Source organism: Neoarius graeffei, chromosome 7, assembly GCF_027579695.1.
Source record: "Neoarius graeffei isolate fNeoGra1 chromosome 7, fNeoGra1.pri, whole genome shotgun sequence".
Taxonomy (NCBI): Eukaryota; Metazoa; Chordata; class Actinopteri; order Siluriformes; family Ariidae; genus Neoarius; species Neoarius graeffei.
Window position 1 is genome coordinate 65,226,777 of NC_083575.1, and position 17,819 is coordinate 65,244,595.

The 17,819-nt window shown below is 40.3% G+C and overlaps 1 protein-coding gene across 3 annotated transcripts in view; it reads left to right on the forward strand.

Moving 5' to 3' along the window:
- Positions 1–435: 435 nt before the first annotated feature.
- Positions 436–17,819, forward strand: part of blnk (B cell linker) — a 79,892-nt gene continuing 62,508 nt past the window's right edge. For 2 of the 3 annotated variants that reach the window (XM_060926231.1, XM_060926232.1), the window contains exons 1-2: positions 436–621; positions 974–1,036. In XM_060926231.1, the coding sequence (XP_060782214.1) occupies positions 553–621; positions 974–1,036 (132 nt within the window). In that variant the 5' untranslated portion in view covers positions 436–552. The remainder of the gene's footprint in view (positions 622–973; positions 1,037–17,819) is intronic. The other variant, XM_060926230.1, reaches the window with a different exon arrangement.

The window sequence follows — 17,819 nt, forward strand, 5'->3', positions numbered from 1 at the left end:
CACCAAATTAAGCAAGATCAATTGAGCACTTGAAATGTGGCCTACAGGCCCTGATGTAAAGTGAAAGCACAAATATAGACCTACTTAGAAGTCAGACGTTGTTTATTTTAGCCCCGTAGATCTTGTGCTCTACCTATATTCTGACTAATCTTTGTTCTGCATTAAAATGTGAAATGTTTACCACAAAGTCTTTCACTTCCTTTAGTAAGGTTATTCAAGTCACACTTTGAAAAGGTGACCTTCTGTTAATTCTCACTTTAAATGGCATGCTTAATTTCAGAGGTTTTTATTTACTCCAGCAAAGCCAAAGAGTGGTATTTATGAGCCTGGTTTGCAACAGTTCACCAGAATATGAAATGTGCAACCTGAGTTGTTTCACGTGAGAAAGTTAGCCAGTGAGACTGTCAGAGAGGCTGTCACAGTGACAAGAGGAACTTCCCACACTTCCCACATTATGTGAAGTCCAGTGGCGGTGTAGTTACAGTAAACACTTCAGATCGATGAGCTGCTGTCAGATAGCTCTCAGTTTGATGTGGAATAGTTGAAGCTGAAATGAATCTGCCAACCAGGGAACAGTTTGAGGAGTGGAGCACAGCACAGGTAGCCAGCTTCTTGTCTCAGGTAAGTGGGTAGAAAAACACTCAGGCGCAGCAGGAAGACTTTGCTGCTGTTACTGTGTAAAAGTATCTTCACAAGAATAATAGAAGTGAAGATAATTATTTGTTAGCACATGGTCATGGGAGATGCTGTCAGGATCCAGTGTTTAGCTCATTAAGCATAATCAAGTCCATCAAGCAAATGATGACTTGATGGACTTGATTATAAATGATGAATATGAGCTAGTTAAAGCAAATGTAAAAGTAAACTTCACACCAACAGTTAGGTAGAAATACATATACACATACTCACCAAAATGTAGCAGTTTATACATACGCAGTGCTTGCATGTATAATATTGTGTATGTTACTCATAGAACAAGATGCGAGATTGTGCTACAGCAGTGCAGAGAATGAAGATTGATGGCCGCTGGTTTCTGGTAGGTGGCACATACAGTGGCAATCATTTCATGTGACAAGTAGTAATTACTAATATTGTTTGCATCACTTACATGAAATTATTTTTAGAAGATTACTTGTATTGTTTACAGCAAAATAAATCTATGTGTAATATCAGTGAAACTACACAGAAGTGGGGAAAAAACAAATAACAAGAAAGCTATGTATTTACTTACTGTACTTATAGAAATATCTAACACTCATTTATTTGTTATTATATTTTCATTGTCTATTTTTGCTTAAATGGTTCTTGTAATGTATACAAGTCTTACTAGAGTATGGTATCATGATTCATTCATTCATTCATTCTGACACCAGAATTCAGTACAGTTTTACCGCTGGAATGACATGAAGTACCACTTTATTTGGCAAGAATAAAATGTAATTCTTACTAATTCTTAAATTCTAATGCATACTCATCATCCCCAAAGTTTCACTGTTGTGCTATTTTCTGTCCCAGCATGAAGCCTTCTGAAATTCAAAGCTTGTGGTTCCATTGAGCATTTCCACTGAGTACGTGGAAACTTGATTTTCAAGCTCATTACATTTTCTCAAAAACCTAAACCATACTCCTAAATCCTACTCCTCTCAACTTAATATATGATTCATTCCATGATATAGGGTGTATGCCATTTGTGAGCGTTCGTTCTGAAAGGAAATAGAGTATGTCGAGTAAATTATAAAACATCACAGATATGTTCCTGAGGAGCATAATCATGTGTATTGTGGATGTACAATTTTCAAATGGATACTATTGTAATGTTAAACTAACTCATAATTTTCACTGTCACAAACAATGTTTATCCTTTTCTCAGTTCTCATTATGTTTAAGAGATTAGGCATGCTGAAAGATCAAGTTACCAGCTCATTGCAGAGAAGTAATGTAACAGTCAGTGTACTTCCTTTCATATAGGAAATGTGCAAATTGTGTCTTTTTTTAATATAATGTAACTAAGCATCCTGTCACATGGATTTACCCAACAATGGCTGTTCAGTGTGAGTCACTCAAAATAATCAGTCAATTACTTTCAGCTGAAACATCAACATTTTGCATTTGTAAAGTGAAACTAGGAAGTGTTCAATAATTCAGCTCCAATCTTTTTCCCACAGAAAAAAAGTGTTACCTCTAGATAGGGTTGAATGTTATAAATCTGTGAGTTAGGTGGTGATTTTAACAAATGAATTATGTTATTAAAAATGGACATGTGCAGATTTTAATGTTTCTGGCTTACAATTCCAGGGTCTCTAGTTTGAGCCTGGGCAAGGGTTACTTTGCATTTTCTCTCACATATCAGGTTCTCCAGTTTCCTCCCAGCTCCCAGAAATGTGTTGGTAGACTGGTTACACTAAATTGCCCTAGGTGTGAATAAGTGTATGAATATGTGTGTATATGTTGCCCTGCAGTGGACTGGAATCCCATAGAGGGTCTGTTGTCCCCAGTGTTCCCAGGATAGGCTCAGGATCCTCCGTGACCATGACAAAGCAGTTATTGGAAATAACTATAACTTTTTCACACTTTTCCACACCTCTAGACTTTTTGTAAACTAGTAAACCTTGAGTTCTTAAACTTACAAACTACCAATGTGTAGCCAATGGGGGGGGGGGGGGGGGTTTAATATTCTGACTACACCACTAGGGAATTTACCTAGACCAGTATCACCTTAACAGGTGTCTCAGTTATTACCTATAGACTGTTCTATAGCACACAGGTTCGTTGTACCCGCAAGACAAGAAACGTGTTTCCATCCATGAAATTCAGTTTATTGAAAGAGTATAAAAAATATATATTTATGAAACACAAACTCAACACTCACAACCACAACTGTATGTACCACCTCAAATGAAGAGGGAAGAAAAAAAAGAAATGTCTAGGCTGGGGGCTTACCCACGAAAAGGGCAAGTCTTTGGTCTAGGAAAAATCCCAGGAATAAAACACCCACTCACACGTGAACACACCCACAGCAAAAAAATATATCCAACCTAATTACACGTAACCACAGCACACTAAAAAGGAAATTAATATAACTGGAGGTGGACACAATTAACAAACACACCCAAAAACACATACACATCTACTCAACAAAATTGGTATAAATCAAACAAAATTAAACTAAATTGACACAAAATTAATTCAAACAAAGCAACCCAAAACAAACAACTAATGAAAAGTGTATACTGGTGATCCACGGTAGTTGTCAGAGATCCTCCCACCAGTACACAAAGGAAAAGAAAACACAAAACAATTAGCCCACACAAAGTAGGCCAACAGAAAACAAAATAACAAACAAAGATAAATTACAAATGCAGACACTCTCTCACAGACAATCACACACAACGCGAACAGAACAGCAACGCCACACAATTGCAGCTGACATACAGCAAAAGCTCTGTTCGCCGTCAGACCAATCACACAAAATCAGGGCCAAGCAAAACAGCAGAAGGCACCCCAATGAATGTCGCGTATGCCCTGATTCCTAAAATGCATCATAAAATATCACGTTAATAAAAAAATAAATGAAACAACAAATTCATTCCAATGCTCTATCAAGCTACATACCGGGGGAGCAGTATCAAGTTGCTTGCGACGCCGAATTCCACAGGTTCAGTCACAATTCTTTAATACTGCAAAAAGTTTCTCGGTTACAAACACAGAACAAGCTGCCAACATAAATAAACTGAATGGGAACCTATCGGTACAGGATATACAGACTCAAACGTGCAGCAAGGTATTAGCGTAGCTCACCAACGGAAGCTGCAGAAAGTAAAACATTACCCACAATGTGAGGAATAAGCCATGACAAACAATGCACATTAAACAAACAGGAAATCTTACCAGCGATCAGGCAGAAACGGGTATACGGGGAGCCAAGGTAGGACCAGGAAACGAAGGCGTTTTTTTCCTGGGCCAGATCTCCATATCCTTATATACAAGCTCCCAGCATACCCATTGGCCCATGAGCGCCATTACCAGAAGCTCCATCCATTCATCCCACTACAATTGCAAATTAATATAATCAGTTTCATGGCCCAGCTTTTAATTTTATTTTTAATTCTTAACTTAGGTATTATTAGGTAGTAAATGATCATGAATTAATAGAATTTCCAATGGATTGTTTAATGATTACATGACAAATGTGTCTATCTTCAACAAAAACTACATGTGAGACAAAAAGTGCAAAGTCTGAAAATTTAGTAGTTCACCTTCTGTACATGAACTTCTGTAACTCTTTATCAGGATCTTGTGACCTCAATGTATTCTTGTCATCTTCCTGCAAGTCGACTTTTTATATAGACTTGACCTATCTAATTTTGGTTTATTCCTAAACTGTTAATTTGTTAAGGACTGAAGTCCTTCCACATTTTCCTTTCTTTTTTTATATATTTTTTGCCAGTCTTTGTATTGCTACAAAGTGTGCTATGAGCCAAGAGTCCAACTTGTTTCTTGTCTGTTTAATAAAAAATCCTGTGATTATATATTCAACATACATACATCTCTGGGAAAATAAATGTTTTCCAAAAAAAAAAAAAGCATGACAAAACCAAGGATATTTCACGAGTGCAAAGTCCAGGAAGCTAAAATTGTTCATTAACCAACATCATGAACTGCAGCAACAAAAAGAGCAACTCCAACAGCAATAGACCATTAGGTCATCCCTCATTCTAACTCTGATGAACCCCTATGCTGGTCTACCTGCTATTATTTAAATGAGCTGTGTAGGAATACACAGAGGAGTTGGCTCAACCTAGGTGTACCTTTAATCAACAGGATTGTTTTAATCTATCCTCCATGAACAGTGGTGTAGTGGTTAGCACTGTCGCCTCACAGCAAGAAGGTTCCGGGTTCGAACCCAACGGCTGATGAGGGCCTTTCTTTGTGAAGTTTGCATGTTCTCCCCATGTCTGCGTGGGTTTCCTCTGGGTGCTCCGGTTTCCCCCACAGTCCAAATACATGCAGGTTAGGCTAATTGGGGGCTCTAAATTGACCGTAGGTGTGAATGGTTGTGTGTCTCTATGGCTACGTTTACATTACGTCGAATCAGCGGATCATCAGATTAACGTTCTTAAAACGATTCGCGTTTACACTAAAACCGTTAGCCATGCACACAGCAACGCCAATACACGGATACGCTTGGCTCCGCAGGCATCCTGCGCTTCAAATCACTCCGCCCTGAACAGCGAGTGCCCTCTGGAGGGTGCGCACTCCGGCCCTGCGCAGCTCACACAGCGCGCGAGTGAAGTGCACAAGCAGTGATTCGGGACTGAGCTGCTGTGTGTGAGATCCCAGCGCATATCACTTACTACTTGCAAGTGGAAGGATGGCAAGCCTAAAGACAATCATAACTACACAATGGGCAGTATTTGCATCAGTATTTGCAGTATTTTCATACTTTTATACTCTTTAATGAAAGGTGATACAAGGCGGAAGTCCGTGCCGTTTTTCAGCAGTCGCGTCACATGACCAACGCCAGCGAATCAGGAAGGTGGATGTCACAGTGACGTTGTCCAATGAGACGCCAGCTAGAGCTCAGCACAGCGTATCCGCGTATTTTGAATGTTTACACAGCACCGGAGCTGACACGATCTGGATTGAATACGTGGACGCTGGCGGATTCCCGTTTCCAGGCGTTTCCAGGCGGTTTAATGTAAACGGACAGTGCATCCACGAAGAAAACGAGACAGATACGGTCTAGTGTAAACGTAGCCTATGTGTCAGCCCTGCAATGACCTGGTGAGGGTGTACCCTGCCGCTCACCCATAGTCAGCTGGGATAGGCTCCAGCTTGCCTGCGACTCTGTACAGGATAAGCAGTTACAGATAATGGATGGATGCATGAATAGTATATCTTTTAATGACTTGGTGAGCTCATTTGGAAACTTCTCAAAGTTCTACCAATGATTTATCAGGAAGTTTATCAAAATCATGCTCCACTTGTACTCCAAAAATATGCTTCTGCTCAACAGCTGCTGAGAGGGAGAATCATTCAAAACCCACTTAGCTGAGAGCAGACAGGAATTATGATACTGCCAGAGAATAATTGTGTTGTTGGCAAACAGGATGTCCTAGCTAGTCCTGAAGGAGTGGCATCACCTGGTCAAAAACAGTGTACTGTCTTTTGACTGTGTATGCAAAATATCCCAATCTCACATGGAAGTCACATGTCTTCTTTTCTTTTCTTTTCTTTTCTTTTCTTTTCTTTTCTTTTCTTTTCTTGCATAGTCAAATATATCCTGTTTTTCATCTACTGTATGTTAACTATATTTTAAAGATCTGTTACAAATAACACTAAATAACACTCCGGTAGATTCATTGTCTTGAATACGTGAGAGAAAACTGACACTTAACCTATCAGTCTGCCAAGCTGCTTGTTTGTTTCAATCAATATAAAGATCAATGATGCACAAGCTAACAATCCTGAACCCGCTGACAAGCTTGTTGAGAGGATTTCAAGCAGCTGTGTGACAGAAAGTAACAACCTTGGCATAACACCAGCTCCTTTCTTCATCTTGTCACGAGTTAAACTTCCCCACCAACTTCCAGGTCAGAATCCTTCACTATCCCACAACAGTCAGCATCATATCTCTTGTTAGACAAACTCTTTTAATAGTCCCAAAGCTCCTACAATCTAAAAGTCTGTTCCAGATGGCTAAAACACTCCGGTATGACTCAAACCTGTTAGCCTTTATGGAAATGTTGGTTATTCCCATATTCTGGGGATTTTTTGTAGCCTTTCGGAGCTCAGTAATCTTTAGTTAATTTAGTATGAAGCCTGATTTTAAATGTGCTATATAAATAAATTTGACTTGACTTGACTCGACCTGGATGTCTGGGTGTTATCTCAGGCCCAACGGCCAAATGCAGGTGCTAAAGCAGAAGCTCAAATAGTTCAGCCTATCACGAAAAATGAGAATGAAGTTGACTGGAATAAGTTTCCTTCCTGTCCAAGAACTCCTTCTAGTGCGCATATCCTCTAGTTTTTGACATTTAATTTCTTTGTAACCTTAATTTCTAATGTGACCATTTTTGTGGCATACATGGGTATACATCATCTGTAAACATCCCGATCTAAGGACAGGTAAGATTGCAGCAGACTGCATTCGAACTGTGTCCTTACTACTCACTTGTATACCCATAGAATATACTACAGTAACAGTAAGGTCGTAGGTTTTTAACGGACGTAAGAGCATGCTGAGTATTCGGATCCAACCCTAGTCATTATCTTTGTTCTTTCTGTCTAATTAAAAGTATAGCTGGAGTTGTATCCTCTTCTTTGCTGTAGCAAATGTTCTTTGATACAGTGGGAAGTCTTTCTATAAACAGAGGTATTTATGGTGTCTGCCCATTTATTTGCACTGGCTTTGTAATTCGCATTTTCATCCTAACAAAGGTTGTATTTACCATTTTTATGCAGTTAACTCTAGCTTTTATGTAATTTCATATTGCTATGTAAAATATGTGTTGCAGAAGAACACATATTTTGCAGAAGATGGTTGCCATTGCATTCTTTCAGAATGCAGAAGATGGTTGCCATTGCATGGTCTCAGTTTCATCATGGGGGGGGGGGACGTTAGTTTGCACATTGTGATGTAAATCAATAAGGGAACTAAAAGCTTAAACAGACTTCATTTAATATGTCAATGCCAAAGCCTCATGTAGAACAGTTCAGATTTCTCAGACAGGCATTGATTCAGGATGTCTGGGTCTGTCTGCATTCCCATCAGTTCTGATTTTTTTATTAAGATTTTTGCATATCAATGTGTATTTGTGTGTATTTAGTCTCACATCGTTTTTGTGCATTAGCATTAGTTATTGGTAAAGACAGGGCCTGAGGGGGGAAAAAAACAGTGCAGAATCAGAACTTTTGAAAGAACAAAGCCATGTATCAGTCAAGAGAAGCAAAGCATCCCTGCTAATAATCTCTATGCTGTACATGCTGTCATGCTCAGTGGGTACCAAGGGTATGAAATGAATTACTTTACATATTCAAGCACCGCTCATGCGTTTAACCATCTGCTCCTATTCTAGGGTGCCTAGGAAATTAGTCCGTAGATTAAAATAACATTGCCTGGGACTAGGTGAGCACAGACGAATAGGGAATCCTTACTGAGCAGCTCATTTGGAGCTGAGCCATTGATGAGTACTAAATGAAACGTGAGATATTCTCACAGCTTCTGTAAACTACTCTTATGTTCATGCTGCCATAGTAAACATAGGGTGCTGAGGTGAAGCAAGACATGAAGCACACAATGCATACCACGCCCAGTGAATCCACAGTGAAATAGAGAACAACATCTCATCTCATTATCTCTAGCCGCTTTACAGGGTTCTACAGGGTCATAGGCAAGCCGGAGCCTATCCCAGCTGACTACAGGCAAAAGGTGGGGTACACCCTGGACAAGTCGCCATGTCATCACAGGGCTGACACATAGACACAGACAACCATTCACACTCACGGTCAATTTAGAGTCACCAGTTAACCTAACCTGCATGTCTTTGGACTGTGGGGGAAACCGGAGCACCCGGAGGAAACCCACGCAGACACGGGGAGAACATGCAAACTCTGCACAGAAAGGCCCTCGCTGGCCACGGGGCTCGAACCCAGACCTTCTTGCTGTGAGGCGACAGCGCTAAGAGAACAACATCTGAGAAATATTTGTGATGTTATTTACATTGTCCTTAACAGGATTCCTCCTGTTTTCCGACTCCTATTGTGTGGAAAACTGTGTTTCTTTATAAAGAAGTGTAAGGTCATGGTCTGTCTTTTGTTCTGACATCTTAGACTAGTTTCTGACAGTGTTGGTGTGAGTTCTTCAAGCTGACATAGTAGATGAGGTTCTAGTGCAGTGGTTTTGAGGGAGCTTTGCTTTTTAATATGCAACTGGTCTTTCAGGACACCGGGGTGCCTTGTGTCTCACTCCAGCTCCTCAAGAAGTCTACATAAATAATTCACTCATCCTGTATCTGAGGAGGCACTCAGCTGAAATAGATTTGATATTTTATTCTGTGTTAAAAGGCTAAGCTTAGGATCAAAGGCAGACAATGCATCGGAGCATTCTGGCCCTGGCATATATCAGTCTTTATCACAAACACTCCAAATATTATTCATCCGTTGCGTCGACTTGAAAGTTACAGAACTGATTTGGGGGATTCCTTTTGGCAGGTTTTGTTGAATCCTATAAGGATTGAAAATTTAGCAAAAATAGTACTGTTTTCCTTTAGACACTTTCTTTAGTCACCTACTGCAGCTCTTATACTTCTTGTACTCTCATATAAAGTACAAGAAGCCATAAAAACATGCTTCTTAGTAAGAAGATGATGTAGTGAGACAGTTCCTTGAGTAATAATACTAGTTTATAAATGTGTTCATTGCAAACTGTCTAAAATATTGTGGTGTATATATCTGGAATAGCTTTACTTCAAACCACAGTATTTGCATTGCAAAAAAAAAAAACCTGAAAATGAATTTGAGGAGAAAATTCCTTAATACTAGTGAAATTATCTTGCTGCATGGACAGATAATTTTACTTGACAAGACATCTTGGAATAAGTTGGTTACAATCTGGAACTAGTTTTAATAATCTCAGAGTTGGTGTCTTGTATTCTTCTAATAGGAAATGCTAGATTGTTTCAACTATATTCAAGATATTCTAACTTGTAAAGATATCATTTTTGCAGTGTAGAAGAATACAAGACACCAACTCTGAGATTATTAAAATTAGTTCTAGATTGTAACCAACTTATTCCAAGATGTCTTTTCAAGTAAAATTATCTGTCCATGCAGCAAGATAATTTCACTAGTATTAAGGAATTTTCTCCTCAAATTCAGTATTTTGCAGTGTAACTTTTTCCAGATGTATGGATTTAGGGGTTTAGAGACCTCTCTGGCAGATATGTTATTGCAAACATCATGCATCATGTGCAAATTGGTACAACGGTTGCAGTACCTGATATCAAATCCAATTATAATGAGAAAAGGTGATGTTCTGTTTTGTTTGAGTGCTTATGATGTAACATGTAAGAAACTGTAAGGCTCCTATATCCAAAGCTCCAACTCTATATCCTTAAACTTGTGTAACTACTACACCACATGTAAAGTCAAAAGTATGTGGACACCTGACCATCACAACTATATTTGGTTCTTCCCCAAACTGTTGCTACAAATTTGGAAGCACATAACTGGATAGAATGTCTGCTGTAACATTACAATTTCCCAGCACTGTCCCTGATAGATACTAAACCTTCATTATTATCCAGGGTTGTAAGGTGCTTTTAGTTTAGTTTTGGTTTTTTTGTTTTCTTTTTAACTCTATTTGCTTCCAGGGGTGGCATGGTGGTGCAGTGGTTAGCACTGTCACCTCACAGCAAGAAAGTTGTGGCTCAAACCTTATAGCAGATGGGGGCCTTTCTGTGTGGATTTTGCATGTTCTTCTTGTGTCTGTGTGAGTTTCCTCCAGGTGCGCTGGTTTCCCCAACAGTTCAAAGACATGCAGGTTCGGTAAAAATACCTATCCACTGGCGTTGTACAAACCAGTGCATACTAAGAGCCCAGATAGATTGGCAAGGGTTGCATCAGGAAGGGCATCCGGTGTAAAACCTATGCCAAATCAAATATGTGGAACAGATCCATTGTGGGGATCCCTAATGGGAGCAGCCAAAAGAAGAAGAATTTGCTTCCAATTTGCCAATTTCCAATTACTAACTAGCTTTCTCCGATCATGCAATAGATACCAGCTAGGGAGGGTGAGATTTAACACACACTTCCTCCAAAACATGTGAATGTTCATGTCTTTTTGATCTGCTGCATATAATGTGTTACAGAGTGAGATAAACATTCCTCGGAAAGCACTAACCTTCCATATTCATGAACTCACAGGTGCTCACAAATGACCATGACTGAATAGGAGAAATTAATGTCATCTCTTTCACCTAGACAACAGGAACAATAATCTCTCTTAGTCTCCTGACCATGGATGACAGCATGATTGGGATTCTGTCTTATTATCGGAATTCGAACTCTTGAATGTTTTTTCTTTTGTGACACTCAGGAGCCCCCAAGTTGTAAAAATGTGACTCATATCCATTTGTGCATGTTTTTTTAATAATTTTCCCTACCAGATCAATAGCATCACTTTAATGACTAACAAAATCACTCCACACTGCATCTTTAAACTGATTAAATAATTGATTACTTAGGGTCCTGATCAAAAACACTAATCTATGCTACCGTCACTGTCCACATGATCACTTCAGTGGACACTAATTACAAAATCAGTCACAGTCTCTCTCTCTGGCCTGTCACATATTTCTGTTCTTTCTGAGACTGTACTTATCTTTTCTACCTACAGTATAGTTCAGTCTGCTTGTGTGGGCATGTGTCTCCTTTCATCTTGAAAATGTGTTACTTAGACAGTATTCTAAGATCAATTACAGGAACAAGGCACAGAGTGATGTAATTTTGTGTAACACACTGAAATATAATGCTGCATATTCCACTTATGGCTCCATTAGAGACTTGGATACCAGTAAAATGTAATTCTAACTATATACTGATACACTCATCCAGCTTCGTAACATTATAGTCATGCATTTTTAGGTTGGTTGGAACTTTCAGTACCAGTCAAAAGTTTGGACACACCTACTCTTTCATAGGTTTTTCTGTATTTTGATTATTTTCTACATTATAAAACAATACTGAAGACATCAAAACTATTAAATAACATATGGAACATGTGGGGTGGCACGGTGGTGTAGTGGTTAGCGCTGTCGCCTCACAGCAAGAAGGTCCGGGTTCAAGCTCCGTGGCCAACGAGGGCCTTTCTGTGCGGAGTTTGCATGTTCTCCACGTGTCCGTGTGGGTTTCCTCCGGGTGCTCCGGTTTCCCCCACAGTCCAAAGACATGCAGGTTAGGTTAACTGGTGACTCTAAATTGACCGTAGGTGTGAATGTGAGTGTGAATGGTTGTCTGTGTCTATGTGTCAGCCCTGTGATGACCTGGCGACTTGTCCAGGGTGTACCCCGCCTTTCACCCGTAGTCAGCTGGGATAGGCTCCAGCTTGCCTGCGACCCTGTAGAACAGGATAAAGCAGCTAGAGATAATGAGATGAGATGGAACATGTGTTGTAGTAGGTGGCACAGTGGTGTAGTGGTTAGCACTGTTGCCTCATAACAAGAAGGTTTTGGGTTTGAGCCCAGTGGCCGACGGGGGTCTTTCTGTGTGGAGTTTGCATGTTCTCCCCGTGTTTGCATGGGTTTCCTCCGGGTGCTCCGGTTTCCCCCACAGTCCAAAGACTGTGGTTAACTGGTGGCTCTAAATTGACCGTAGGTGTGAAAGTGAGTGTGAATGGTTGTTTGTCTCTATGTGTCAGCCCTGTGATGACCTGATGACTTGTCCAGGGTGTACCCTGCCCCTCACCCATAGTCAGCTGGGATAGGCTCCAGCTTGCCTGCGACCCTGTACAGGATAAGCGGTTATGGATAATGGATGGATGGCTTGTCTGATTTGTTTGTTAACATCGTTACTTTGATTGGATGTAAAATTTCCTGCTTCAAATGTGACTAATAACATGACTCATTGCTAATTTGAAATTTTTCTTCCTGTTAACAGCTGTCACCCCCCACCGCACACACACACCAATACACCCACACACCTTTCACACACACTGGTCTGGTCCTGGTCTTTACTCAGCCTCACCCTGCCTTGGTGTTGTTCTTGACTTGATCTCAGACCCTCAAAGTTTTTGTCTTGTCTTGGTCTCAATACACTTTGGTCTTTGTCATGACTTGGTCTTGGTTTAGGTGGTCTTGACTAAAACACTAGAACATATATAGAATTCTGTAGTAAACAAAAAAAAATGTGTTTGATATTTTAGATTCTTCAAAGTATCCAGCGTTATCTTGATGATGCTTTGCACACTATTGGCATTATCTTAACCAGCTTCATGAGGTAGTCACCTGGAATGCTTTTCAGTTAACAGGTGCACCGCATCAAAAGTTATTAGTACAATTTCTTGCCTTCTTAATGTGTTTGAGACCAAAACAGTAAATAGTAAATATAAGAAACATGCAGTAAATAGCCCTCTTCCACAACTGTAGCAATCCATACTATGTCAAGAACCACTCAACTAAATAAAGTGAAACGACATCCATCATTACTTTGAGACATGAAGTGTCTTTTAATTCATAAAAATAAAGAAAAAATTAGAACCTGTGTCCAAAGTTTTGACTGGTACTGTATGTAAGACAGTAGCTCACTAGGCACAGGGCTTGACTATAATATTATGACTATGACTATAATATACTAGTATTGAAATGTATTGAAATCAAATGAAGCTCTTTGCAGAAGATGGAGAAAGGTGTATTTTATCCCAGAGATGGAGCCATTCCCTGGCCTTAAAAAATGTTAGAGTTTATTAAAAGTAATGGAGGTCTGGCTTTATAATTTTTGAGATTGCATAAGGACTCAAGGTCAAATGGCCACTGAGGTAATGAAGCAAAATTTTAGTTCTCGAGAAAGTTGCTCTTTACTAAGTGTAAAGAAGCCACTTCCTTTGAGAGCTCATCAGCTTAAAGTGTTTTAAATCTAGGCTTTATCTCCATCTAGTGCTGTTAGTGAGTAATACACTTGAGCTGAATGAAAAACATCAAGTACACATATTACCAGCAAATTCGCTCTTCTTCTTTTCTTCTTCTTCTTCTTCCTCCTCCTCTTCCTTGTCTAGCACTGCTACCAGGTCAGGGTCCATGTGGACCCAAATGATCCACATGTCATATTAATTGGAGGATAGTTTTACATTGAATGCCCTTCCTGTTGCAACCCTCCCATTTCTGGGCTTGGGAAACAACCATTCACACACACATTCACACCTATGGACAATTTAGAGTAACCAATTAACCTAACCTGCATGTCTTTGGACTGTGGGGGAAACCAGAGCACCCGGAGGAAGCCCATGCAGACACTGATGCCCCTTTTCCACCAAAGCAGTTCCAGGGCTGAAACTGAGAGAGAACATGCAAACTCATCTCATCTCATTATCTCTAGCCGCTTTATCCTGTTCTACAGGGTCGCAGGCAAGCTGGAGCCTATCCCAGCTGACTACGGGCGAAAGGCGGGGTACACCCTGGACAAGTCGCCAGGTCATCACAGGGCTGACACATAGACACAGTCAACCATTCACACTCACATTCACACCTACGGTCAATTTAGAGTCACCAGTTAACCTAACCTGCATGTCTTTGGACTGTGGGGGAAACTGGAGCACCCGGAGGAAACCCACACGGACACGGGGAGAACATGTAAACTCCGCACAGAAAGGCCCTCGCCAGCCAAAGGGCTCGAACCCAGACCTTCTTGCTGTGAGGCGACAGCGCTAACCACTACACTACCGTGCCGCCACATGCAAACTCCACACAGAAAGTCTCCCATCAGCCACTGGGCTCGAACCCAGAACCTTCTTTACCATCAAATTCCCTGTTCTGCCTTTTTTGCTATGGTCATGTCAAAGTAAAAGATTTATATGATTAATCACAAAATAAGAAAAATTGTCAGCTTAAAGGAAAAATCCACCATAAACACCATCCATCCATCCATTATCCATAACTGCTTATCCTGTACAGGGTTGCAGGCAAGCTGCAGCCTATCCCAGCTGACTATAGGCGAGAGGCGGGGTGCACCCTGGACAAGTTGCCAGATCATTGCAGAGCCCATAAACACTACATATTTTTTAATATTTATAATTTATATTTGGGTGGCACGGTGGTGTAGTGGTTAGCGCTGTCGCCTCACAGCAAGAAGGTCCTGGGTTCGAGCCCCGGGGCCGGCGAGGGCCTTTCTGTGCGGAGTTTGCATGTTCTCCCCGTGTCCGCGTGGGTTTCCTCCGGGTGCTCCGGTTTCCCCCACAGTCCAAAGACATGCAGGTTAGGTTAACTGGTGACTCTAAATTGACCGTAGGTGTGAATGTGAGTGTGAATGGTTGTCTGTGTCTATGTGTCAGCCCTGTGATGACCTGGCGACTTGTCCAGGGTGTACCCCGCCTTTCGCTCGTAGTCAGCTGGGATAGGCTCCAGCTTGCCTGCGACCCTGTAGAAGGATAAAGCGGCTAGAGATAATGTGATGTGATGTGTGAATTTATATTTGATCTTCAATGCTGGAAATGACTTATTATATTCAACTCTGACCAAATAAATTGAATTTTTTGGTTTAACTTTCTTTCATCTACATATTACTCTCATATCACTTTAGTTAACTGGTTCATACCTTACCTCCAATATCATTCCACTACATGCTGTTAATGGTGCCTGTGTGATTTAACTCTTGCTTCATCTCAACCTAAAATGAACAGTGCATCAGCCCTTTAGTCCTTTATAGACTGGTACCAAAATCCAGAATTGTGACACCCAAAGGCATTTTTGAGACAAAGTTGGCAAACAGTCTTATTTTGTCAATTTGGGTGTGCCGAATTCAAATCTGCAATATGCCGAGCTCTATCTGACCTCTGTTGACCTCTAGAGGTCATTGAACTTTGGGCCTGTAAACGTCTCAGCTGAACCCAGTTTCTCAGCTTTCTAAGGAATGAAATGCACTAAAATGATTAATGAAGTTAGCAAATGGCCTGGTTTGTTAAATGTTTGGGTGCTGAATTCATTTTTCATTTGTAAAACGACATATGACCTCTGATAACCTCAAGGTCATTAAACTTGGCCTATAGGCCTATGCATTTAACGGCATTTTTAAACTGACTTTACCCCCCAAAAAGAATATGAACAGACAAAAAACAAATAGAAAGGAACAAATACAACATTAAATGCCAGTCCATGTACATGTGACTTACTTTTCACAATGAGAATGCCTAGGCGATCACCTTACATAACACCGCATTACATTTAGCGGTTATTGTTTATACAAAGCTACTGAAAAAAGGACAGATTCAGCAGCATACAAAATGTGGGGGTATACAGGTTAATCAGGGTTAGTATATATGAGAGGTTTTTTTTGTTGTTGTTTGTTTTTTGTTTTGTTTTGTTTTAAACGGGGTAAAGCCTTTACAAAAAACAAACAACAAAGAAAAAAACTCTCATATATACTAACCCTGATTAAGCTGTATACCCTGTATGCCCCCACATTTTGTATGCTGCTGAATCTGTCCTTTTTTCAGTAGCTTTGTATAAACAATAACCGCTAAATGTAATGCAATGTTATGTAAGGTGATCGCCTCGGCATTCTCATTGTGAAAAGTAAGTCACATGTACATGGACTGGCATTTAATGTTGCATTTGTTCCTTTCTATTTGTTTTTTGTCTGTTCATATTCTTTTTGGGGGAGTAAAGTCAGTTTAAAAATGCCGTTAAATGCATAGGCCTATAGGCCAAGTTTAATGACCTTGAGGTTATCAGAGGTCATATGTCGTTTTACAAATTAAAAATGAATTCAGCACCCAAACATTTAACAAACAAGGCCATTTGCTAAATTCATTAATCATTTTAGTGCATTTCATTCCTTAGAAAGCTGAGAAACTGGGTTTAGCTGAGACGTTTACAGGCCCAAAGTTCAATGACCTCTAGAGGTCAACAGAGGTCAGATAGAGCTCGGCATATTGCAGATTTGAATTCGGCACACCCAAATTGACAAAATAAGACTGTTTGCCGACTTTGTCTCAAAAATGCCTTTAACTCCTTAAATAAGCACTTTTTTGAATTTTGGTACCAGTCTATTAGTCTGTCCAGCTCTCTCTCCTTATCCTCTGTACACTCTGCTCAAACAGATCAGCTCCCAGAGCTTCAAGTTTCATGACCTCTGTTTTGTAGATTGCTAACTAGCTGAATTGAGTCCCTGCCATAACTCAACACAACTGTGTTGTATAGCTGAATTGCATTCTGGAACTTTGTGTCCAATCTATAGGGTCTCCACTGTTTCTACTAGATCTCACATTAAAAGTAAACGGCCTTTCAATTTCATAAAACCGGTGAAATTTAGTTCCCTCTGAAATTTGGTCAGTGTGATATACGTTTGTTTCTGTAATATCTAAAAAAAAAACCCAGGCCATTCTGTGGCTGGGAAGTTATTTAATTTGAGGGGATTCAGAAATGGATAAGCAGCTACAGATAAAGGATGGATGGATTCCCTAGCAAATAATGTGCATGAAATCGCTCACTTCGCGCAGTCAAGCAGACAGAGGAAGTCCAGTGTGCGCATGCACAGGTTTACCATTTGGTGTCGTCGTCTTCTTCTTCTTTTGGGTTTCACGGCAGCTGGCATCCAGTGTTGTATTACTGCCATCTACAGGTTTACCTTGACCGTGCACTGACTGTTACATCATTCTGTCACTAAACGAACAGCTGATCACACTGAGGTGCTCGGTGACCGCCGATATTTATTAGTTTGGTCCTGCGTTTCCTTTCCTTCACAACATAACGTCTTTTCTTCTCGCTTTCCATTACTGTAGTTGGTCTTCCATGTTTCATTTGCATCCTCCATTTTTCTCTCCCATTTCAAATTTGTATCCCACAATGCCTTGCACGAACGGGGAAAGCCCACCACATGATGCATGATGTAGTCTCTTGGATTGCGTCATGATGAAGCAAGAAATAATAGTGGAGAATTTAGGGCCATGTGGCCCTAAATTCATTAATTGTTCTGTTTTTTTTTTTTTAAACTAATAAAATTGGGTCTGTGATTCAAATTCGGTAGCTTTCAGTCCACTAAACAAAAATAATTGGGTGTCGGGGAAAATTCTTTTTATGACCTAAATCTGAAAAGTCTGAAAGTCAGTC